Below are 26,090 nucleotides of genomic sequence, written 5' to 3' on the forward strand. Positions count from 1 at the left end.
TGTGTTTTAGCGGAGGAAGTATGTGATGTCATTGGAAAGTCCCATCTCTTCTCATCCCTGCTTCCTCTGTCATTAGCCTATGTTGGACCTGTAGCTGCTCAGGACCCCAGAGTAAGGAACACATTCTACTTGCAAGAATCTTTACTATATGTCAACACTTGTCATTTCTGGTCACAGAGGCTAGGAAGATTAGAACTCTACTGCTTGTCATGAGACTGCTTAGAGGCATGTGATCGAGAGGGTCATAGACGTGGAATGATTTTGTGTCACTCTCACCTGATGAACTTTCCTCCATAGGATTCTTAAAATGTTGCCTTCTAATCAATAAACGTATGAGCAAATGTTTGTGGGAGAGTTCATTACTTAGTCCCAGCACCACTATTTCCACTTTTGATGGTGTTACATATTTCTTCTCAGTGGGGAGTATACACCCCAAGCCTTTTAAGAGGGGGAATGCTCCCTCCCTTTACCCATATTATTTAGGGCAAGACTACAAGAAGGTTATCTCCCTTTTTTTGTAGGGTGCAGTGCAGGTGCTGTACTTGATCCAGGAGATTCTGCCAGCAGTTGTGACGCTCACCAAGAACCTGGTGCCACTACCACTGAGCAACTCTGCTGTGTTTGACTCCAGTGTGGTGGAGAACAGCCAGAGCACCACCTCCCAGCACTACGCCGTCGTGGAGAGTGATCACCCTTACAAGCCAGCCACTGTTGCCAACTATAAGGTATGCTGTCATCTTTTGATGAATGTCATGAAATATTACCAGAAACTGAAAAAATGAAAACATGTCTTGTAAGAAAACAACAAGACTCAGGATAGGGCGGTAATAATGAATGGTTCTGTGACTGATCTAAAAGCTGATGATCACTGCTCATACTCTCAACCATCGGTTTGACTCTGATCAATTATTAACAGCTTTTACATACCAGTAGTGGTGTTGCTGACTGCAGTTTTTAATGTCCTAATCTTAATTTTGTAGTTCTGGTGTCAGAATGATCCCAGATATGTCTCTGTCAAAACTTTCTGAATGGAATGGTTGGGGTCAGAGCAACCTTGCTTGTTGTGTATCAGGGCCTAGATGTTCGAAGCTCTCTCGGTGCTGAGACAGTCCGAAGTGCAATACATTAACATTAACTTACAACTATCTTAACTGTTTGAGAGCTTCGGAAATATAGACCCTGGAGTATAGATGGCTACTGATTTCTGGGTCTTTCCAGATACCTTTCACTATTGGTTTGAATCCTAGATGAACCTGTTTTGTTTTGTGGTGTGTTGTTTCACAAAGGCATAAACATATTCAAAGCAGCGTTATTTACTCCTGTCTTTGCCTCTTGAAGTGTTTATCAGCATAATTTAGTACTTTTGAAATTATTCTTCAGATGGCAAGGTTAACTGGTGTAAGCCGATTCCATACAGAGATTTTAGCTCTATCATGATTGTGAACCAACTTTTAAGCATGGAAGTGAACATTTACTGAATTTATTTAAGTAATTTTGTGGAATGTGCCCTGGACAGATTAGTATAATTTGTGTACTTCAGGTGGAGTTCCCACCCTGTGTGAGGTGGATTGTGTTGGAGTTTGACCCCCAGAGTGCCACAGCTCAAGTTGAGGACTCGCTACAGTTGTATGTGCTGGGCAGACCTCAAGGGGAGCCAACTCTTACCAAGGTGACAGGGGTCACAAACTGTGATGACCAGGACATTAAACAAACTCACTGGCCAGTTCTGAAGAAATTCTATGGTCACAACAACTGGCCCAAACAGGCAGTCATACTCCCAGGTAAGATGCACTTAAACAACAGTTGTGATCTGCACAAAAGAAATATATGTATTTGTTCCAATGGTTGAATACAATGATTTCAGTGTTCTATGCATTACCTGGAGTAGGCTGGACAAGCAATCAACTCATTTGTCCAGTGAAAGAAGACCTGTGTTTAATGCTTGATGCTGGCACAAGAAATTTGATACTACATCACTGAAATGACATTATTTATGCGATGACTTTCTGAATCAAGTGATGTCAGGACTAATCTAGGAGTCACTGTTACTAAAATTTGTCATTTTTTGCTGACAGGCAACGAGGTGGTGTTTTCATTAGAGACAGCCTCGGACTATGTGAAGGATGAGAAGGCATCGTTCTATGGCTTTAAGTGTACGGTCATTGGGTATGAGCTGGCATCTAAGCCAGAGGAGGTGAGAATACTAGTTTTTAAGTCATTTGTGCATATTATAGCTTAAATAGACATAAGGATAATGATATTGTCTGTCTATAGAATGTTCCTGTTTAGCTAGAAATATATCCTCTCCTAGGCTGACTTGCATGAAGCGATCTTAGTGCTTCAATGATTGTAACTCCCATAGGCTTAAGATAGTCGTAGGACTAAGATTGCTTTGTGCAAGTGGGCCCTGAAGGTGATGAACTGAATACAGAGGTGTAAAGATGATGACGGTGGTGGTGGTGGTGGTGGTGATGACGATGACGATGATGATGATCCTACCTCTTTGCCAGAGTGTACAGCAGCTGGAGAGAGAGCTGAGTTACCTGGGTGGGATGTGTGCCACAGCTCTTATGAGGAGGGATGTTGCTCTACCTCCAGGTAAGTCCCTGAAGGACTATACATTGTTGTAGCATATTGTCTCCAACTTACAGCTTCTCCTACAGTGAATAAAGGAACATAGATGTCATCCTGACTTTATAAAGAACTCTCTGATGTGTTAATAAGGCCAGATACAAGGGGAGTTACCTTATCTTCTCTTACAGTGACTATGGAGGAGCTTGATGAAGAGATGGACATGATAGAAGAAGGAGCTCAGCTGGTGAGTTCTGCTTGCTGTACTTGCAACCTTTTCATGTCACATAGCTCTAAGAATTATGAGCACAAGTATATGTCTTTTCTGATTAAATGTTATCTGCGTCCATGTGCTTCAAGTAGGATTTTTTTACTAAGGGGTTGGTGAAAAGTGTTCTCTTTCAGGCAACAAAATTCAATAACCCACTCACCTCCTGTTCTCCCCCACAGGTGTTCAACTCCCACAGTTCCTTGCTGGGGAAGGGCTTTGCTCTGTCTCACCCACCCACCATCATGCAGGCCCTGGAGGGCAACCTGCCGTTCTGCTGGCAGTCCAACGAGCGGGCATTTCTCAAGGATTTTGTGTCCTGCACACCTGGCACAAGTGGAGGCAGACTTGCCAGGTATGTGTTTTATTTGTCATCCTGGCAGTATTTACATCATCTGTAAATATCTAGTAAATAGAATTTGTTTTGCATCATCAATCATTGACATGTTCTGATAAAATGTTTATTGTCTCCTATGGCAGCTTTGTTTGTAAATTCCCAAGGGGGATGCAGATGAAGTTTCAGTGCAAACTGTTCCAAAGTGGCTGTAACTATAATTTGAGTCTAATGTATTAATAGTGGAGTTGTAGTTATCCATTTATTAAAACCTCTGTAAAACAAGAAATGAAGTACTTTGCTTATGTGAAATGAATGAACTATCAAAAGTAGTCCATAAGTCACATTGGTCTGACCTAGGATGACCTTGACCTAAGGTGACTCTTACATAATTCTCCTGTTCCCCTCCTCCAGATGGTTGCAGCCTGACTCCTACCTTGACCCAAAGCAGTGTGAGATAGTATGTAACAAGGAAGAGCTCAAGTGTAGCTGGCCTGCTGTTGTCACTGTCCTCACTAAGGATCAGTATGGACAGCTTGTCAATGTGCAAGACCTCAGGGTGAGGGAATGTTTGTTTGTAGACATGCATTATGCAGACAGAATGGGATGTCAGTATGAGTTTGCTCTTACTTCACTATTTTGAAAAATAATGTGTAAAATTTTCATGTTACTAACATTCCCATTTCTAGTGAAAAAAAGCCATGAATTTCAACAATTGATACAAGGTGTGGCTGGAAACCTTGCTGTTGGAATGTTATGTCTTCATATGACAGTGTTGCTTTTTTGTGTCAGAGATTTATGCTTTGAGAAGCAGTGTACAAACATGCTTGCTTGCTTATTTTGTTCATATAAGTCATCCTTATAATCATGATAGACATATATAGCCCACTGATACATTTGTTTGGGGGGCAGTGGGATAGCCTAGTGGTTAGAGGATTTGCTCATCAGGCTGAAGACCTTCGTTTGATTCCCCATGAGTATAATATATGACGCTCATATCTGGTGTGCCCTGCTGGAATATTGCCAAGAACGACAAAACCACACTCACTCACTACACTTCTACTTCAGTATAATCTGAAAGCTTAGGTCTCATTCTTGAATGTGTTGTGATTATGTTTGCTGTTGTTGTGAATGCTCCTGTTGTTCATTCCTTTGTGTTAACTTGTAGATTGAGGTGAAGGCAGTGCCTGTCGACCAGAAAGACACTACTGGAGATGACATGAAGAAGATGAGACGTCTGAGTCGCCCTGATGAAGGTGACCTGACATTTGGAGGTCTACCCCCACCATCACTTGACACTCCTTATGAGTCTACCTTCAAAGACAGGAAGGATATATTCCACTCTATAACCATCATGAAGGTAAAGCAGATTGTCTTTATTGTATCACAGGATAGCATGAAAGCTATATAACAAGATGGTGTTTTGTCTGTAGAATACAAATCTGCAAGTTTGGGTTAATCCACATTGTGTATAGAGTATTAATCTCAGCTTTAATACACATCTGGGAAATATTCCTTTTCATCTTAGTAATATTGGTTTTTAATATTTATTTATTAAATTACCTTCCCAACAGTAATTATGTAAATGCATTACTTGTTGACAACCTTTAACAATGTTCCAGTTGTTGAGGTCAGTACTAAGTGTGAAACCAGTTGCTTGTATGCAGTTTGTGTAACTCTCCATATTATCTCCAGGCATATGAGAACTACTCGTTTGAGGAGCTGAGGTTTGCTGCCCCGGCTGTGCCCAGGCCGAGTGAGAACATGCTGGTCCGTGCCAACAATGATGGGACATTCAGCGCCAACTGGACACCAGGCTGTGTGGGTTTCTACAACATACACGCCACCATTGATGGCTTTGAAGCAGGTTTGTGTGTGATGGGGAATTGGTGTTTAGTTTTAGGAGATGAAATGTATTGGTATGAACTTGACCAAGCTTGGGTTAATTGACAGCTCTTGCAAAGTATCTTCGTTTTATAAACACTTGTGTGTTGTGTTGCTAGGTGACGTGTACAAGGTGGAGGTGAAGGAACCCCCTCAAGGAGTCCCCCCTCCCTCACAGCATGCCAAGAAGGCACACCAGCCCAGCAGGGTAATAGACCTGTTTAACTATAACACTTTATTCCTTCTCCAAGCTAAACTCATTACAGCATCATTTGTGTCAGAAATTGACTCATATATGTAAGTGGAAATATATTTATAATAACTAGAATAAATACTGCACTAACCCACAGAATTTAAAATGTTTTCACATTTTATATCCATATGTTCTAAAATGCTTTAAAAATGTTAATTGCTGTTGGTAATAATTCATGTAGAGCTGATAACAGTGCACATTGACTCACTGTTTCTTTCAGTAAGAGTATTTGTAGATGTTAAGCACTATGAATCTAGATCAGCAGACATCCTTAAAAGTATCAGTGTGAATATAACATGTGTGGAGTAGTTCTTCACATCGAATGCTTGCATTGTGCAGATGCGGAAGTTTGTTGGAAAGTGCAGTGCTGGCCTGAGGGTGAGAGTCCACCCCACCCTCCAGAGTGAGCAGATAGGCGTAGTCAAGCCTGGTGGGGTCATCTCTTTCATTGACGAGGTTAGTGATCTCATAATCAATTTGTATGAATCCATGAAAAGTCAGTTCATCTTTAACTCTCCATGCAATGTTATTATATTCTACAACAGGCATATCTGTCTGTCTGTGCATATAGTTTAGCATGTCAGCTGGAATTGATCATGCCATCTTTTTACTTGATACTCTACATATTTCAAAACAAGATTAGACAATACAATTCCTCAAGCAGTATGATGATTTAAACCTGTGCCAACAGATACATAATGACGATGGCGTGTGGGTGAGACTGAGTCCGGACTCCATCAAGGAGTGGTGCGTTAGTGGCTACACAGAGGCATGGTGCCTTCAGTACAACCAGCATCTAGGCAAGGCGCTCCTCGTACCTGTTGAGGAACCCAAGTCCATCCTGGATGAGATGGTCAAGGAAGCCATACAGAGGAAGCTCCCGGAGTATGTTAGGGACATCTTGCCCAGGCCACGCAGAGGTCAGGAGAATGCATTTTTGTTCTCTGATTTTGTTTAGTAATTTAATGTTCAATATAACATGGTTCATGGTCTTTATTGAAAAGTAAGCCCACTTCCTGTGGGAAATGCCCCAAGTGGATAAAACCGTCAAGTCACTAAGCGAAGGGTTACTGGTTTGAAACTGGATGTCGTCACACATGTTGAAAATTGTTAATAATGTCAATATTTAATGAACATATTCAGTGATGCCAAGACAAGGTCTTATCAATCTTCAAACCAAGTAGTAATTCAAAGTTCCGAAGCAAAGGGATGTTGTTAAGATAATGCCTGGACCAGAGGGACACTATTATGACAATCCCTGGGTCAGAGGGACGTTGATAAGATAATGCCGGGGTCTGAGGGACGTTATTTAGAGATGTCACTGGAGGTTTACAAGTGTTAGAGAAAAGGTCTCTGTGTAGGCTAAGTGTGTTTACATTGGCATGTGTGCTTGAGTTTACTTAATCTTCATCAGAGAGACTGTATGAATAACATTATTATTTCACAAAATAAGAACTATTGGGTGTGCGAACTGTAATATGTAAGCTGTTTCATTTCAAATTATTGTTTTTGGTTTGCGCTTCAGCTGTTCAAATTGATACAGTACTGCTGTTGCTACTGTGACAGAGTTGCTTATCAGGAGTAATGGTCGATGGGGTAGCCAAATCGTTAGCATTTGCTCATCATGTTGAAGACCAGGGTTAGATTCCCATATGGGTGCAGTGTTTGAAACCCATTTCTGCTGTATCCTGTTGTGATATTGGTGGAATATTGGTGAAAGCGGCATAAAACTGGACTCCTTTATTAGTAGTGTGTGTGTAATGTGGAATTCTAATTTAGGCTTTCCGGTTACTGTTTATTACTTGTAAAAGATGGAAGATAGCTTGTGATTTGTTTTTATTGCTGATGCATCTTGTTCTCTTGTGTTTGGATTGACCAACTCTTAGATGAGATGTTGAATGTTTAATTCTCTTACTATGTGCAGGTCCAGGGGTGTACCAAGTGGTGAAGTGCGGTTCATTCGGCCATAACATTCGCAGTCGTCCCAACCTGAAGGCAACACCCATTGGCATGCTCACTCTGGGGAAGAGGCTGACTGCCATTGAGGATGTGAGTGTTCACGTCATTGTTATGTTTAATGTTTACCTTCTGTGTCATGACTGTTTGTTGACACAATACAGTCCTGAAATTGAAGTATTCCCAGTTACTGAGATCCAGATGTAATTTTTGAAAACTGAATGACAGAGTCCTGCTGAACATCACAAAGTGTAGCTGTTCTACTTGACTTTGATTTCATGATCGCTCTGATTATTCACCTGACCTATTTGCAACCCAAGATCAGGTAGTTAGTCTTACTGATTTGGTGGACAAATGTCATCTTATCCCAGTTGCATAGAATGATGCTCATGATGTTGATCACTGGATTGTCTGGTCCAGACTATTACTTACAGACCGCTGCCATATAGCTTGAATATTGCTGAGTTACATGTTAAACAGTTAACCAGTCAGCGTGTACTGTGGAGTGATACTCCTTTATGTATTAAACTTGCCCTCTTGGTTCCACTAGGTTGTAAGAGTTGATGTAATAAATAATCAGACTTGGAGACCTGATTGATCATATGCCTTGTACGTAAACAGTGTCGCTCATAGTATCATTCACTTCATTACTTGGTCCAGACTTCATTTGTTTTGTTTTGTTTTTCTTTTTCTTTTAACACCACATTCAGCAGTATTCCTCCTATATGATGGCGGTATGTAATCAATACTAGACCAGGCAACTAGTGATCCCATTTCTAGACATTTAGACCATACTGGTTCCATCCAGGCAACCAATGCTGACGGAACCTGGGTAAAGCTGGATGTGGAGAGTGTTGAGCAGTACTGTCATAGTAGTGAGACAGAGGCGTGGTCACTGGCAGCAGGGAAGGACAACATTGTGTTTCTCCGCCATGAGTCTGAGGTTGGGCCAGTCGGGAAGGACCCCTTCTCCTTCAACACCCTGCCAGTCACATCATCACGTGGCTTTGACTTCTCTGGTGCACACTGTCACTCAACCAGCCTACCGAGCTTCAGTCTCAAGAGTGACTTCACTCTTGGTAAGTAAACCTATTTCATCTTTGCAAGGCGTGTTTTAACAGGTAACATATATGCTGAATCCCCAATAATGGTTCTTGTGACTTCAGTAAAATATCCACATTTTCAGTAAATTTGGTCTTGACTGTTTTAATTAACAGTTGGACTGGAACTTATAATGAAATATTTACAATCCTTGTCAAGATACATTTTGTGAAAGATGTTGACAAGAAAATATTTTTTCTTTGATGAATAATCAGAAAGTACATATTAATGTAGACAAGTGAGATTTGATAATTATGATATTTTCAGAGAGCTTTCTTCATCATTTTCAAGCAGGTAGAGTAATAGTTTGTGATTATAGACCTAGCGTGTATGCTTCATCATTCTAGCTGTAGTATGCATCTGGCGTCATCGATCTCACAGAAAAACAACAATTCTCAATAACAGTACATGCATTGTGCTGATTTAATCGCATGTTCCCAAAATGAGTGATACCAGATACCATGTTTCAGGACAAGCAGCAAGTACTATGTAATTGACTGTGCCTCACATCATTATTGATTCACTAACAATGTGCCGTGTGTTTTCACTTAATAAAACTATTGCTGTATATGTTGAGGATTTTCAGTGGATCATTATCATTAGGGCTGTTGTGATTCAATCGTGTATTTGGTAAGCCACGTCCCTTCAACCATTCAAATCATTATTTGTGATCACTAGAATCAAATATTTATGAAATATTTATTTAATAAAGGAGTATTTTACTTGAATTTGAGTATAATTTGTTAAAATGATGTTCTCAGCGCTGATAATTAACATTGTTATGTATTTAATTTGACAGTAATGTGGTCACTGGTCATAAATGGTCCACATCATAAGAAGAAGCTAGTAAATGTATTGTGCTCTTGTTTAAATGAATATATTAAAAAAAAATGCATCAACTACTGACATGTTAAATTTATGAATGTCAACTTAATTTGTCATTACGTGCCGGGGGGATATAGTCGATGCCTCGCATGTCTGTCCGTAATCATTTTGTTTCCGGAGCATAACTCAGAAAAATATTTTGACCAGACTTGATAGATAAAATGATCTCAACCTATAGTTATGCCTTTTGCTATTTACAGAGTTTTGGCATTTTTATTTTTTTTGTTTTTCCATGGAACATTTTGGTGTTAGTCTAATGGTGGGGCGGACTTCCGGAGAAGAACTCAAAAACTGTTCAATATTTTTCTGCAAAACGTGGTAGATATGTGTGGCAGACCCCAAAGTGGTGCCTTTTGCTATTTACAGGTTTTTGTGTTGTATTATTTTCTGGGTTTCCATGGAAATGTTTCGGACTTAAGTCTCAAAATGAAGGGATGTGCTTCATTTCCGGAGCCTAACTCAAAAACCATTCAATATTTTTCTGCAAAACTTGGTAGATATATGAATCAGAAGCTGCAATGGTGCCTTTGCTACTTACAGGTTTTTGTGATTTATTATTTTATCGGTTTCCATGGAAACGTTTCAGACTTACTCTCAAAAGTGAGAGGTGTGTTCCGTTTCCGGAGCAGAACTCAAAAACTTCTTAATATCTATCAGTAAAACTTGGTAGGTACGTGTGGCAGACCCCAAAGTGGTACCTTTTGCTATTTGCAGGTTGTTATGGTGTATTATTTTCTCGGTTCCATGAACACGTTGCTGACTTCGTTTCTGGAGCACAGCTCGAAAACCATTTCATATCTTTCAAAAGATCTTGGCAGATATATGAGACAGATCTTGAAATGGTGACTTTTTCTGATTACAGATATGTGGCATTTATATTTTTCATGAATTCCACAGAAACAATTCAGACTTGGTCTAAAAACACAATAAGTAACCGTCGGATGATTTGTCCTTTCAAATATGTGGGGGTCGGGGGGGATATGTCATCTTCTGATGACCCTTGTTAAACATGGCATTTCAGATTAAGAAGGAGTAAGAATGTGAAAATCATGCAATCAATATAAATAAGTTGACATCCATAAATTCTTGCCTTTGAGTGTATCACTTCTAAATGACTTCTATTTTTCTCTATGGACATGTTATTGTATTGTCAGTATTATAATTCAGTATTCAGTATTTATGATCTGTATCATCATCATCATCTCATAGTGGATTTGTTGCAGCCCTAATTATTAGAGATAAATAACTAACTAAACTTAATAAACTTAGTTCTGAAATATGTGGCAAGAGAAAGTTGCAGTATTTATCATCCAAAACTGTGTTCCACAGGGATATCACTTGTGGGAGATCAGACGTTATCTCCTAGGGGATATCGCTTTGACAGTAGATTTTGCACAATGCCCTGACAATGCTATGATGTCATGAACTTGACGTCACAATGCTATGACATCGTTGCACTGCAAATCTAATGCCAGTGCTGTGTTCAGTGATGTGCAGAGAGAATCTCACCCTCGTGTCTACTGATATTAATTATATCAACACTCATTGATAAAGGTAAAAATGTCCTCCGCAAGCCTCGGATATTTGTTACTTTATCAACTCTTGTTGATACATTTGATGTTAGTAGACACTTGGGTGAGATTCTCTCTATATCACAGACTGCTATGTTATCGCTATAAGGTCTGCTATATTATTTGTGCTTTCTGAGTCTTATTTTTAAAAACAATTTTCATGAACTGGAAACCTCTTAGAATCTGAGGTGGACTTGTGCAGGTCTTCATCAAGGGCTGCAATAATTGGATTAGGTGATCACTCTTATGGACAGTGTCACCATATCGTGGTGGCTTGAGGTGTTGCCCGTTCTGACTGTCACAGGTTTGCCTGGTTAAGACTATTGTTCAATTCTCTTCTTGATATAGCTGGAATATTGCTGACTGTGCTTAAAACAACAAGTGAGACTATAAGCTATGACTTCACCTTTATGGCAATGATAAACTTACAATTAACAGGATTAACCCTTATATCAACACAATTCAAAAACTTTCAACTTGAATTGAATTATGTCAAATAATTCAATGATATGATTTTAAAAAAAAGTAATTTCTATCATATCGATGAATACTGTTCCTCAAGACATCTCATTAATAGATAAAGAAGCATAATTGCCAGATCGCCAACACTCCAAGATAGTCATCTAACCCACTCAGCCACCATGGCTTTGTGTACTGGCAATTAGGTGCCTGACTCTGAGGGTGTGGGTTTGAATCCCGATGAGACTCAACCCCTCAAAACAGACTAGAATCTGTACTTTACTTAGAAAATATAATCCCAAGTATAACATAGAAATTTAACAATTGTTTACTTTCCTGCAGAAATCACAGGACTTCATTTGTGTAAAATAACAGATGGTTTGTCGAAATCTACAAGAGCAAATCATGTACTCAGAGTTTAGTAAAGAGTGTGTAGTGCTGTTTTGTGTCTGGTAATGGACATGTATACAGTGTACACCATCTCTCTTTGCCAGGCTTTGCTCCTAGAAGCACCACAACATCCTTTGCATTTGGGCATCCAGGTAACTCCTCTTGTTTGCCCTGTGTCTGTGAACTGTGGTTGCCACTCTTTATTTTCTCATACTCTTTGTCTTTACGGATAGTAGCGTTTGAAATTTGTATTTCCTTGTATAATGAAGTATTAGCGCTTTCATCTTAAATGTAATTCTTTCTTGCCATAATTCTTGTGATTGTTTAACAGCTTTTGTCACTAGGAGTTTAAACTTTGTAATATAGATGGCTAATGTTAATGATAAGGTAGTGTATAGGTTGATTGTAAGTGTAAAATGGTTGAATAAGAACACATTTTTAACTACACTAACACTTTTGTTTTCAGAATTAATTTATCATGAAAATTATTGACTAAATATTGTGTAGATTTGTTTTTTAACTAATAATATTTTTCAACCATAAAAGACATTTTTGTGTGAGCTTTTTTTAAAATACACTAATAGCAATTTTGTTTAGAATATTTTTTCAGTTGCTGTATTTATTCTGCACCAAATCCAGCTTTTATTTTTCACAAATGCACATCAATTAAAACAAGATGTACAACCTGTTTTATATCAGTGTGGGGTTACTGAATTTGTTATCTACTTCCACAGAAGCTGCAGCAAGTGTCCCAATGTTTGGCCAGTCCTCTGCTGGTGCCACTGCCAGCCCCTTTGAACCTGTGACTCTTGTAGTAGACTCAGCAGGAGACGAAGCCCAGTCGTCAAGCGGGGGACCCTTTACATCCACACCAATGACGACAAGGAGAATGCCGCAGCCAGTCAAAGCGTACTCCGTGCCGGACCGACGTGCACCGCAGACAGCATACCTGGAACGGCAAGCTGCCGATCTTGGCATGATTGGGAAAGGGAGAGATGGGAGGGACCTGCCTCCGGAGCTGATGGGTGTGTCTGTCAGGGAACTGGTCAAGGCGCTAGGTGAGCATGAGTGTTGTGGCATGATGCTTCTACTGCTTTTGTGCATGTTGAGCTTGTTGCAGCCTTGTGGTCACAGTGATGTGGTTTGTCAGTTATCAGTGATTGATCTCATGTTAAGTATGGCTTCCTGTCATTCCACACATTGTTTCACATTCTACATCTTAATCAGCCCTGGATGTTTCATAATGAAGAGTGTTTAAATTGTTGAAATTTACATATATGCAGTCTGACATATTTTAAGTTTTATTTGTAAATGAGCAGTGTGTGTGATCTCTTTGAAGAGGTGCAGGGATTTCCCGGGGATATTTCTTTTGGAGGTAAACGGTACCACATGTACTGGTTCATTTGACAAAGTCACAGGTATTACATCAAAGGAATGAAAGGTGAACAGAATTTCATGCATTTGTTGTTAACCTGTTTATCATTGGGATGTGATTGTGAAAACATATGAGGCACCTTTGCCCTGACAGATAGCTTGTTACTAAGATGATGTAAAATTCAGTGTATAAAATTCCCCCCAAATTTGTACAAGACTACAGGGCTGATAACTTTAAGACCTGCCAGTCCAACTGAAAAGCATCCAGTCGAATTAACACTGTGTGAAAGGATTTTTAATTAATAGAAAGAGAAGAAAAAGCCTGTTTGATGAGCTTTATTTAAGTTTCCCCAAGCTGATCAGGGGTTCAAAAATCCCATCACCTGACGCCTGGGACAAGTCAGTTTTCATTTCGGGCAGTCAAATATTGGTATCTAACTTGTCTACTAGATAATTTCCACTTATGGTTTCAAACTGCAAATAAACTTTGATTTCATTTCATATCTGTTCATAATGTAGCTATTGCATTTCGCAATAATAGTAATTTAGAGTTGTCGTTCTTTGATATTTATTACTCTTTGATAAATAGTCCAGTAAACATTAACATCAAAATCAGGACAAGTGGAAAATTAGTCAGGACAAGTTACTTTCTTGAAGTCACTTGCCCTGTGGTAGGTCGCTTTTAAAAATATTTCTGAACCCCTGCTTATAACCTTTTACAGTTTGGACCCACGTCAAAATCACATGCAGTGTTCATGGAGGATATTATCTTTAAAACATTTACCTGTCTTGAAACTGCTAATTTTTTCTCACCCGATGCAAAATAAACACATCTAAGGCGTTTTAAGGGAAGGCTGTTTTCAACAATGGTATAAATGCATATGCACCATGAGAGATTTAGTTTACTTTAAGTTGGGTAATCATTTACACATGTTCTAATATGACTGCCATATGGCCACTATATATCATGAAGGTGTTTTGGACCGGTCAAATTAAGAAAACTCTGTTTTATGCTCTCTTGTTTCGCCATAAATTGATCCCAAATTTAACCTGATGAAACCATGCTGGGTGTGTCTGCCAGTGTAGTTATTTATGGCTTTAGATGGTAAGGGTTTTAAAATTAATATCCATGCCAGTTGGCCCGATGAATACTCGGTTTAGCATTGCATTGATCTAAACTGAAAGAGCAAGTCTGATTTGAACAAAGCAGTTAAAACCCTTGTTAATAGCAATAACTTCTTGATAACCAGGCCATGGAAAGTTGATGAAATGATTCACTGTTTCAGCCAGGCAGTACCATTGCGCCATTCATACTAAAAATATGCAATGGCTCTTTTTTCGGTGCTAGAGTGTACCTATTGGTGCAATGTTTAGTATAATCCACAGCTCTTCTATACCATGGTTACCATGAGTTGCAAAACTCTCAACTGCATTGGCGCACATTTTAGTAGTTAATGCGCCAATTTGAAACCTTCACAAAAATCCTGGATGAAGCACAGATTGTACAAATTAGTCATCACACTGAGTAAATGATGACCATCACAGTTCTTCATCTTGAAAACACAGATATCATTCAACCTCTTGTCTTGAAACGCATTTATTAGTGTCTTTTTCTAACAGTAACATTGTCAATTTACCCTCTGTAGACTTGAAATGAAATTGTTGCCCTTTGTGCATTGAGACAGTGTTGACTTATTGTGGTTTTCCTTTTGCTTGCCTCTGCTTGCTTGGCACACAGATAATGTGAAGTGTGTAACCGCTGTCTATGATAACTGCTGGAGCCAGGAGTTTCACAAAGTCCCACAGTTAAAAACAATATCCCTGAATTATCGATTCCGTACAATCAGTCCGCAAAGACTGGTGTCGCTTGTGGGTAAGATGTTTGTTGTGTGAATGGGGGCATGCGTATGACAATATAACCATGTCTAATCGTCCTATTCTGTGCCTTTTCCCAGTTTCTGACCATGCATGGTTATATATATCTTTATGGATTTGGTTCCTGCGTCACCATGAATATATATGTCCACTATGTTGTGCAGTTGGTATTTCATGAACAGTAATTCAAGCTAGGCCTAGGCCTTATTCATCCAAGTTACATTAGTGATATTATTTTTAGGTGTATGATCGAGGGAGAAGGTATAGGAGGTACAGTTTCCCCAGTTCTAAGATCACTCTGAGGATTATATTCATCAAAGTGATATTAGTGATATTATTTTTAGGTGTATGATAGAGGGAGAAGGTATAGGAGGTACAGTTTCCCCAGTTCTAAGATCACTCTGAGGATTATATTCATCAAAGTGATATTAGTGATATTATTTTTAGGTGTATGATAGAGGGAGAAGGTATAGGAGGTACAGTTTCCTCAGTTCTAAGATCACTCTGAGGATTATATTCATTAAAGTTATATTAGTGATATTATTTTAAGTGTATGATATGTGGAGTAAGTAATCACCTTAGTGCTAAGATCACTCTGAGGGTTTTTTTCATCAAAGTGATATAAGTGATGTTATTTTAATTGTATGATACTTGGAGTAAGTAAGGGAGGTACGATCACCTCAGTGCTAAGGTCACTGTTAGGGTTTTATTCATCAAAGTGATATAGACAGAGCAAGTAAGGGGGTACGATCACTCAGTGCGAAGATCACTCGGAGGGTTTTATTCATCAAAGTGATATTGTTATTTTAAGTTATGGTAGGCGGAGGAAGTAAGAGAGGTACTATCCCCTTAGTGGTAAGATCACTCTGAGGGTTTTATTCATCAATGTCATAACTAATGCACAGTGTAGGTGCCATGTGTATTCACAGGTGATTGAGGATTGTAGTGCATATAGACCTTTGGTAATGCTTTATGTAAGCTGACTTCTTAAGTAGGCAGTAGATAGCAGGGTGAGATATCATCATTACAATTCTCCATGCAGAGTTACATCCCTTAGTTGCCATGATCCTGTGACCATTGCCTTAGTATGTACTCCATTAGCGAACATAGGTGTCGAGCACCTTAGCTGTGCTTCTCAGTCTTACTTTTGTATAGCTGTATTTAGTGTTTTTGTTCTCCATGAGGAGCTGGGGATGAATTTGCCCCTTGTACCATCTGTTAGTCAGAAGAATCAACAGTTGGATTGGACAGTTCAGTGATTTTCTTGAGTGCATGTCATTATTCCATGACGATGTTGACTCCTTATATCAGTTATTGGTTTGTCTGACCTAGATTCTATTCTTAACAGTGAGTGACTGAGTTAAGTTTTTCACCACGCTCAGCAATATTCCAGCTATATGGCGATGGTCTGTAAATAATCGAGTCTGGACCAGACAGTTCATTGATCAACAGCATGAACATCAATCTGCGCATTTGGGAACTGATGACATGTGTCAACCAAGTCAGCGAGGCTCACCACCAGATCCTGTCATTTCACTCTTATGACAAGCATAGTTGCCTCTTGTGGCAGGCATGGGTTGCTGAAGACCTATTCTAAACAGGGATGGAGGGGTAGCCTGATGGTTCAAGCATCGGCTCATCACATTGAAGACCTGGGTTCGATTCCTACATTGGCACAATGTGTGAAGCCCAATGCTGGTGTCCACAGCTGTGGACTGGGATATTGCTAAAAGTGGCATGAAATCATACTTACTCTCTCTATTCTATATTGTTAGCTCTTTCATTAAGCACCAAACATGGCTTTCCTCTCAACATAAACGCAGGACATCTGACATTATAAATATGAAAAGAAACAGAAGCATGTTGTAAGCCAGTGAGCATGTTTTAGCATGTGTGTTTTGTACTTTTATATTTTTCCCTTTGATGAAATAGCTTTTGTTCAATGTGCCATGTTGTATTGTTGCTGCTGTTTGTGTTTTTCAGCTGATGTGTGTATTTCAATGTGAATGCCATATTTTTTAAAAGTTTGATTAGTGTATATGGTATATATATGTATGTGTGTACATCACATGATGTCATGATGTAACCAGTACTATTGCTGTTTATCAACACAAGACAAACTGTCCAGTGGTAACCACACTCATGCATGAGAGGTTTCATTGTGGTACACTGTGCATGACATGTATCACATGCATGTGCAATTTGCTGTGCAGAGTTTGGTCCCTTGCTCAGGACAGAAAGCTTTGACTGTGGGTTTGACTCCTAGCTTCTCATAATAATATTTCTCGGTTCAGTTTCATATGTGTGCTCTTGGAGTCTCTCCAGGTTTTCCTGAAACTTTAAACATACATGCATTAGTATAACTGGGCTACCTTTTAGACCGACACAAACTCAATCATTGCACCACTTTGTTTGTTTCTGTGATGTAGCTAAAGTGTTAAAAGCAGCATAAAACACAAACCACACCCTCCTGTCTATCAACTGTCTCACCTGAAGTCATCACCTGTGTATTATTTTGTATTGCTGGCATATTAAATCGCCATGAAAAGACAGTACTTTACCTCTTTTATAGACTGCTATATGTTTCCTCTGTTGATATTATATTTGCATATGTGTTACAGGTGAAAGTCGAGCCAATGGTAATGGTCCCACTCCAAACCCCTCCCCTCCTGGCTCTCCAAAGAAGACCTCACGCAGCTCAAGTCCAAAGCCACCCAGTGACTCAGGTAACTCTACCAAGTTAAGAATGTATTTTAACAGGCCTTATTTTACCTCTGTTTATGCTAAACATATTAGGTAGTAAATTTTGTGGGACAATCTCATCACAGCAACAACACAGTCCAACATTTCAAGTGTTCTCCCCATGTGTATGGTCAAATTGAGAGTAAATTTCATCAACTTCCAGAAAAACAGAAACTTTAGCATACAGGATAGTCACAGTCTTAGAAATAGGTTTGAACAGATGTGAAAAATAGCGGTTGTTTCTTCTGCCAGGTTCTCCCCGATCAGGATCCCCAGCTATGCGTGACCGAGACAGTCCTCGCCCAGGGGATTCACCACGGGGGACACTGCAGAAGGAGGAAGCCTTCAAGACCCCACCTGGTAGCCCCATACCTATGAGGAACACTCGTGGCAAGCTTCAGAAGGATCATTCCTTTGACAAGAACATCTCCCCTCCTGTGACACCTCCTCCTGTGAGGAAGGAGTTGCCTCAAGTACCTCCAGCTCCAGAAGGGCGGGCCAAGGTACCCCCAGTGAAGGATGTGTCTGGATTACCAACAGTCCCACCCCCTGGAGCATCAGGGTGTGGCAGCCCGAGATATGCTTCGCCAGTAAGAGGGGGCAGGTGAGTGCATTTATATGGCTTTTGATAACCATCCTTTTAACTATTCTGGACTATGAGATGAGTCATGAAGCTACAGTGTTGATTTGACTGTGAGTTGTAGAATGATTTTGTTTTAAGGATTTAATGACTGATCATATGAATGAAGTTTAACTTTTAGTTTAAGTAACAGACCAGTGTTGGTGGTCCAGGTTCTGATGCTTTGGTAAAGAATTTCTTTAAGTCTCTTGGCAAGGACAGGATCACTTGGGGAGATATGCAGCTTTTCTCTGTAACAAAATACATTTTTAGGGGTTTCATCTCCTGATTCTTTAGTAAAGAATTTCTTTTAGTTTCTGATGCTGTTTCAATCTACATGGTTATGGTATGTCCAAATGTCAATTTTAGTCCACATCGAAGAGTAACCACAGGAAGTCCTCAACTAGGAGCTAGCGCTGCTGGGATAGTTCGACCTGGTAGTCCTGGTCAGAATACCCCACAGATGACTGGAGCATTCAATATAGGATCATCATCACCAAAAGATGAGGCCATAAGGTATATTCAGATCTTCAGAGTATTTACTTTTGCTTATTTTAGCACTACCATGGTTTCTAATTTATATTGATTTGTCTTGTATATAAATGTTATTTTCTTTGCAGGTTGTCCCCCAAAGCAAATAGGAAGGATCGAGGTCGGCAGCTGAGGACCAAGAGAGAAAGAGCTTCATCCCCATCTCCTCGTGATATCAATCCTTTGATGAGGTCACGGTCATCTTCAGCCTCTCAAATTCTGGACCGACCACGTGACCCGGTCAAGGAAGCGTTGTCTCCGTCAGTGGCAGAGTGTCTCCGGGCAGTGTTTGCTGCATTCATGTGGCATGAGGGCATTGTCCATGATGCCATGGCATGTGCTTCCTTCCTCAAGTTCCACCCTGATCTGCCAAAAGAAATGTCCAAATTTGTGAAAGAGAAGAAACAAGAAAAGATACGAGTTCGTCATGCCACAGACTCCAGCAAAGATCTTTCAAAGGAAAAAAAGAAGGATAATATCAATGAGAGTAGAGTTAGGTTTAATCTTGAGCCACAGATCAAAGACATCAGTGAAACAGAGCTGCTGAAGGGGGAGAGGGCATTGACTCCCAATCGTCCCCCGATTGCAAGAGTCAAATCTGAAGGGGATAAGTGGAAGGAACGAGATGAAGTTCGGGACAAGGAAGACAAAGAACTTCCACCAACCATCCAGCATCTTGTATACTTCTGGGAGGAACTGTCCACATCCGTCCTCAAAGTCATAGGCCAGGACCTGATACTCCCTAGTCCTGCTCAAGCTGTGAAGATGAAGAAGGCTGAGAAGAAGGATAAAGAGAAGGATAAGGAAAAGAAGAGCAAGAAGCGGAAAGAAGCAAAGGCTGTTGCCAAGGGGAATCTGTTTGGTGATGCAGTTGCTGGGATGTTTGGGGGTGGAGGAGGGGAGAGGGAGACGTTGTGTGAACTTTGTGGAGGGTCCTTCCCTCACCCGGTTACATATCACATGAGGCAGAACCACCCTGGTTGTGGAAGGCATGCTTGTGGGAAGGGGTATAACAGTGGGGGTAACTTCTGTGGTGGCTGGGCAGGAAACTGTGGAGAGGGGGGCATTGGCGGTAGTAGCTGGTACCTCATGTGTGATAAGTGCAGGGACAAGTACCTCCGTGACAAAAAACAGTCTCAGAAGGAAAAGGATAAATCAAAGAAAGTGAAGAGGAAATCAATGCTCTCAAAACAAACGACCTTGGTGTCACCTCAAGAGGGTCATATAGTGCTGAAGAACAATGCTATGTTTCTGTTAGATCTGGCAAGTGCCTCTGGCTTTACCCTGCCCAAACATCACAAGAAACCCCACTCGCGTGCTGACATGATCCTCCCCAGTGTCAGTGAGGACCTTGGGTCAGAACTAGAACCCTTCCCTCCTGTTCCCTTCCAGTATCTGGTCCAGCAGAATGCCCAAAATGCTGACTCAGCTTTTGCAGAGGATATTTTGATAGATGATGAAGAGAGGGTGTTTGTGAGGTCAGGGTCACTGAGCATTGCAAACAGGAGAACAATTTCATACAGACCAAGGCTGCCGACCGAACCACGACATAGTCCGTTGGCAAGGTCAGGGTCACTTGGGCAGGATGTGCGGCCATTCTCACAGTACTCGCCACCAGGACCAGTGGTAAGTAGTGAATTACCAGTGGTATAAGTGACAGAACACTTTGTTAATTGGAGCTCTTTTTGTTTGATAGATTGTTCAAATTGTTATTGTCTCTGTTACCATCTAGTCTAGTATTAACTATCCTCTGGTCTTGATTTGCCAACATTAGGTTTCATGGTTCTTTGGTCAACACCATGACTCTGGGTTTTACCAATGTGATATACATATGAAAACTTCATTACTTAGGGTTCTCCTTCCACTTTGCACTGACATGCCAGTATTTTAGGAAAACTGTCACAGCGACAAAATACACAACTTGCTCATGCTTGATGTTGAATGTGTTTTCCTTCATATTGATGTTCTCTTCAGGAATCTAGTAACTATTTTGCACACCTTTGCTTACTGTAAGAGGTAACTTATTTTGAACAGGCATTTGTTGGCATTGTGTTATGGTATTAAGTTGTGTTGCTGGATCAGACGTCATTATTTACAGGCAACCGTACCTGGAATATTGCTGATTTGCAGTTTTAAACGTTTGCTCAGCACTCAATGGATTTGACTTGTAATCTGTAAATATTTGAATATGGCCCATACAAACCAGTGAGTTGCATCACGACCACTTGCTTGTGAAATTCAGATTCAGTTATGTACGAACTGCCACCATATAGCTTGGATATTGTGGGATGCAGTGTGAAATGTCATGCTGACCAATCTTTTGATCATATCGAGTTATTCCTTGCAGGATCCCAGCATGAATGTGTCTGGTGAAGCTAAGGCAGTAGTGAAGAGTGCGGGGACAAGTCCAGACAATGAACAAGACCACTTTAAGAAGATCTTCCATCGCAGTATATCGGAGATCTCCTCTGATGATGAGAACAGTCAACAGGGCGCCCACAACAGGGCTATGGCCAGGAGGAGAAACAACAGTGGAGGAGTCGGAGGTAGGTGGACTCTGTCTTTGTTGTGTTCGAGGAAGCGATGTTTTGGGTGTCTACTTCCTTGTTATGATGAACACGTTTCTGCGTAAATGCAAACTCCTTCATCATGACAGATGGTAGCTATGGTGCAGATAGCTTATGTACATGTTACATCAGCAGTAATAACATATCAAAGTTGGAAATTTCAGAAGTGGAAGAACTGTTTTATTTATGATTAGCAAAGGACAAATATAGGTGAGGATTTAATAAGCAATTGGCATTTGGATGGAAATGTAAAAATTGCCTCAGACTGGTATGTACATTGAATAATTTCAAGGCAGATGTGTAGTGAATGCTCATTGATAGCAGCAATGGATATTTAAAAGCCAGGGGGTAATCGAAGCTCTCTGTGAACAGGATAGGTTAGGTGGGATTTCTTGGTATTTTGGGGTTTTTTTTATGAGAAGTCGACCGGACCCTCCTGTTTTCACAAGCTGTAGGTATAAGAGACCAGTGGCCATGTATAACCTTGTGTGTTTATAGGCATTCATCAAGCCATACCTAAAGGTTGGAAGACCTACTGTAACATATGACAGAATATATCACAATGGAATTCAATTTCTTCCTAAGTTTATTTACTGTTTCAGATGTGTAGAAAAATTCTTGGTTGGCAAGCTGTGCTCAGAATGAGATCTTGATTTCATTGAATGTTCCAAGTACCCTTATGCCAGTATGTTAGTGTTACTATCAGTGTGTACTTATTATTGCCTATTTCAGATGGAGGGATGTCACTACTGAAGCATCCATCAGCAGCCATGACAAAGCTGATCAACTCGGTGGACCGAAGTGGAGCACCCTCGGGTAATGGAGAGCGTGCGTTGCAGCGGCCAGTAATGGAGTTCATCATCCAGAGACATGACCTGGACAGTCTGCAGCTGGCCATGAGGCAAGCACTGCGCAAGGCTTCATGTCGAGTGTTTGCCATGCAGGTAACATCAGCACAATAGTGTCATTACATTAGGGTTGTATCTGTAATGATCCATCGTTAACTTGTGGAGTGGGTTGTTTGTGACTCGAGAAATAACATCAAGTCAGGTTATTTGTAACAATGTGTCATAATAATATGTTCAGTGGAGCATTTCTGATTGTCTATGAATGGCATCACATCATGGTGGTCTTTGAAATTATCTGTCAATAGCTTATGTAAGTTACTTCTTCAGGTCCAGGAATAATGTCACATTGAGATTATCTATCGATAACTTATACGCAGGATGTTTGTGATTTGTCTATGAATAATGTCACATCAGGGTTTCAAATGGTCTGTGAGTAACTTGTGTGTAGGGTCCTTGACCATCTTTATGAAATAATCTCACTTACTGATCATGTGTTACTAACAACACATCAGTAGCATAAATGGATGGGGGATGTGTGATGGGGGAATGTTGACAGCTAGTGTACTTGCATCCCAACTGTCTACTGTCTAGGCCTTCAACTGGCTGCTACGTAGTGTGGTGCAGCAGGTGTGCCTACATGACCTCTTCTGGTTCTTCACTGTGTCTCTCATGCCTCCCGTGGATGAGGAGGAAGAGGAGGAAGAACAGGTCAAGGAGAAGAAGGATGTCAAGAAAGACCAAGAGGTGTGTGCCTTACTTGTATCAGTATCTGTTATACCTCACAGCTCCTTACACAATTCTTTTCAAAATTCTTCTACAACCATCATGTTTTAATAATTTGTCCAATTTGTGAGTCAAAACATCACTCATTGACAAGGTGTCAAATTTTTGGTATGAATAGACAATTCCACTGAGAATTCAGGCACCTAATTTGTGGAAGCCATGTGTCTAAGTTGGTTTGGCAGCTGACTTTGTGAGCTGGCGATAGTGTGCCTGACTCTGGGGGTGTGGGTGTGAATGTGAACTTGACTGTGACAGTGCTGTCTCAAAATGTTACATTTGTCCAGTTTCTAAATGGCATTGTGTATTCATACTTTCTCCTGTGGAAACAGTGCCAGTTTACACTCATAACAGGGATACACAACGTCTGTGGTTTAGACTACCAGTTTTCTGACTTCCATTTTATTGGAAGCTGCTTTGGTGTCTGACTTAGTGTGCTGTGAATAGGAGGTGATGTGGTGTTTAAGATGCTTACTTGGTTGACACACATCGTATCCCAATTGTGTAGATCAGTGTTATGTTAACCAGTGGATTTTCTGCTTCACTCTCGATTATCACAGACCGCTGTCAAAAGCCTTTTGGTTTCACTGGTAAACGTGCGAGACCAGCATCACTTACGTGCCTGGAACACAGTGCAGAGATGAATTAGAACCTACTAGGTTCTACTCAAACAGGATGTTCGTATGAATACATTACACTTTTGTATATTAACACCTTGTTTTTCTTCTTTATATGATGTTTAGGAGCTAATTCTTGCTCCTTCATCAGGTGAATGAATGAATTGGCTCTGAAACGTCATATAAAGAAGAATAACAAGGTGTTATTCTTAAAAATGTCTCATGTCATGAAAACGTAAATGCCTTTAAAGAACTTCAGGGTCTCCTTTCAAAAAGCAACCTTTACTGAGGTTGACCTTAACTCCCATTCTTTAACATAGTACTAAGGTTAACTTAGTCTAAGATTACCTCAGCGCATATTAAAGAATGGGAATTAATTATGGTTAACCTTTGTAATGGTTGCTTTGTGAAAGGAGCCCCAGGATGTTAGTAGAAAATATACGCAGGAGTAGTTAAGACATGTTGACTCTCTGTGTCTCCACCACCTACAGGATGTGCCTATGTGTGAACACCCGCTGTCAGACATCACGATTGCTGGGAAGGCCGTGGCCCCACTCCCAGAAACCTTCCACACCTTGCTACAGACCATATCTGATGTCATGATGCAGTTACCCCTTGGGTCTTCACTACAGGTCAGTGATACACACCCTTGCTTAATCAGTTGGACCAGTATGTGTTATCACGTAAACAGGTTTTTCTGATGTGATGCTTGTATGAAACATTTATTTTCCTTGTCTACTCTACAGAGGATGGGAGTGTGTTGCTACTGTCTGGAGTTTGCACAGTCAGATCACCAGTTCCTGCATGAAAGTCACGTCTTCAGCAACATCAGCCGCATCCTCAGCAAGTCAGATGAGGAATCGGAGGAGATTAGTATAGATGCCTCACAGGTGAGTATACTAGCATGGTGGAGCTTGATTGTGATCTCATTAGTACAGTGCAGGCTTATGTCTTGTTAGAAATATGAATTACAAAATGAGTCTTTAATTTGTGGCTAAAATGTTTTTTGTTATTACTTTAGAAAAATGCAAATGTTTAACATCCTGTATTAGTTTTCTTATTGTCTCCATTACCAGTGACTTGAAAGATATTTACACCTACACAAAAGACTGAAGATGAATTTGTTACCATACTTAAAGAAATGTGAACTAGCTCCTGCATTAATTAATGTAATTCACAGCTGGTTATAGTTGAAATATGTATGAAAAAAGGCTTAGGGAAACAATTTTTTTACCTCATAAATTTGCAGGTTTCTGTAATGAAGTTCTTGGCTATTGTAAATCATTAAGCCCGACAAACCTGATGGACCTGGCTATTTGTTGTGTGATTATTATTCAGGGGAGACAGTGGATGGTATCCATGTTGGTGAGGACTATCTGCTTGACTTTTGTGGCAAAATTTTGGAACAGTTAACACATTGAATTGTGGAGTCAGTTGTACTCATTTGTTTTTATTCATAATTTTAATTTTTTTTTTGTTGTGGATAAATTTGGGGGAAATTATGTAAAATCAAGTGAGTGGGTCTTTCTTCAAGTTTTGCAAGCATTGTTTAGTTTGATTTCTCTTCAGTGTTTTCTGTTTGGAATGGTTATGTTCACATGGAAGAAAAGTATTACAGCATTTTTCATTACTGTTTGTATAATTCCACAGCATATATGTTTATTCTTTTGTATCATCCATGCTTTCTCATGAGATTTGGTCTTGGTCAGACTCTCCCTATGGCGACTAGAGGACATTATTGGCCACATACTGTGCTGAGTTATGTCCCATAGTCTGGTCAGGATTTGCTGATCAAGCATTTGAATTGATTCACCTTGATTGTGATATATGATTTATCAGTACATACTTAGGCTCTTTGGTATCAGCGACTTTAAGATTATGGAAATTGGTCTGGAAGTTTCAAAATTAATCAGTGCTATAATATTCTGTTTCAAAGCATTTTCAACCATGCATGTTACAAGATCATTAGGATGGAGGTTATGGTAAGATGTGACCAATAGGATCGAGTGGTTCATTTCACTGAAGCAGTTACATAGATCAGTGCTCTTGATGCCAATCTCTGGGTTGTTATTTACAGACTGCCATTATTCTTCCAGAGTATTGCTGTGCTAAATAGAACATATATGTTAGGTACAGAGCAATAAATTAAACTTCAGCCCATTTATTGACTTTTCTAGCTTCATGTTTCTCAGCTGTCTCTGTTTTACTTGCAGCTTGGGTTCAAAGTGTCCTGTTTACGGGACCTCACAGGATCAGCAGAAATCAAAGCCTCTAGTCGGCAAGCAATGATTGCCAGTCTAACAGGTAAAAAATCCAATTATCAAGTAAAATCCAGCATATATCTTGCAAAACAGGGAACAGTTTGTCCAGTTGTACATGGCACCTCAATTTGCTGTGTTTGAAACCTGTGATCAAGAATTCATACTGTCCATTTGATTTAATTTGAGACTTATGGATTGCTCATT

General features: G+C 40.1%; 1 protein-coding gene across 18 annotated transcripts in view; it reads left to right on the plus strand.

Annotated features, from left to right (window-relative positions):
• Positions 1-26,090, plus strand: part of LOC137274241 (E3 ubiquitin-protein ligase MYCBP2-like) — an 83,225-nt gene that overhangs the window by 43,488 nt on the left and 13,647 nt on the right. For 15 of the 18 annotated variants that reach the window (XM_067807309.1, XM_067807311.1, XM_067807318.1 and 12 more), the window contains 28 exons: positions 11-111; positions 522-725; positions 1,541-1,781; positions 2,076-2,194; positions 2,511-2,598; positions 2,763-2,818; positions 3,022-3,194; positions 3,588-3,732; positions 4,342-4,533; positions 4,869-5,040; positions 5,177-5,265; positions 5,650-5,766; positions 6,002-6,230; positions 7,235-7,359; positions 8,075-8,345; positions 8,635-8,661; positions 11,777-11,824; positions 12,407-12,730; positions 17,543-17,647; positions 17,916-18,267; positions 18,652-18,798; positions 18,903-20,439; positions 21,161-21,359; positions 22,113-22,324; positions 22,820-22,972; positions 24,117-24,257; positions 24,372-24,515; positions 25,839-25,929. In XM_067807309.1, the coding sequence (XP_067663410.1) occupies positions 11-111; positions 522-725; positions 1,541-1,781; positions 2,076-2,194; positions 2,511-2,598; positions 2,763-2,818; positions 3,022-3,194; positions 3,588-3,732; positions 4,342-4,533; positions 4,869-5,040; positions 5,177-5,265; positions 5,650-5,766; positions 6,002-6,230; positions 7,235-7,359; positions 8,075-8,345; positions 8,635-8,661; positions 11,777-11,824; positions 12,407-12,730; positions 17,543-17,647; positions 17,916-18,267; positions 18,652-18,798; positions 18,903-20,439; positions 21,161-21,359; positions 22,113-22,324; positions 22,820-22,972; positions 24,117-24,257; positions 24,372-24,515; positions 25,839-25,929 (5,802 nt within the window). The remainder of the gene's footprint in view (positions 1-10; positions 112-521; positions 726-1,540; positions 1,782-2,075; positions 2,195-2,510; positions 2,599-2,762; positions 2,819-3,021; positions 3,195-3,587; positions 3,733-4,341; positions 4,534-4,868; positions 5,041-5,176; positions 5,266-5,649; positions 5,767-6,001; positions 6,231-7,234; positions 7,360-8,074; positions 8,346-8,634; positions 8,662-11,776; positions 11,825-12,406; positions 12,731-17,542; positions 17,648-17,915; positions 18,268-18,651; positions 18,799-18,902; positions 20,440-21,160; positions 21,360-22,112; positions 22,325-22,819; positions 22,973-24,116; positions 24,258-24,371; positions 24,516-25,838; positions 25,930-26,090) is intronic. The other 3 variants (XM_067807320.1, XM_067807317.1, XM_067807321.1) reach the window with 3 other exon arrangements.

The sequence above is a fragment of the Haliotis asinina genome, chromosome 2 (genome assembly GCF_037392515.1).
Source record: "Haliotis asinina isolate JCU_RB_2024 chromosome 2, JCU_Hal_asi_v2, whole genome shotgun sequence".
In the NCBI taxonomy this organism is placed as follows: Eukaryota; Metazoa; Mollusca; class Gastropoda; order Lepetellida; family Haliotidae; genus Haliotis; species Haliotis asinina.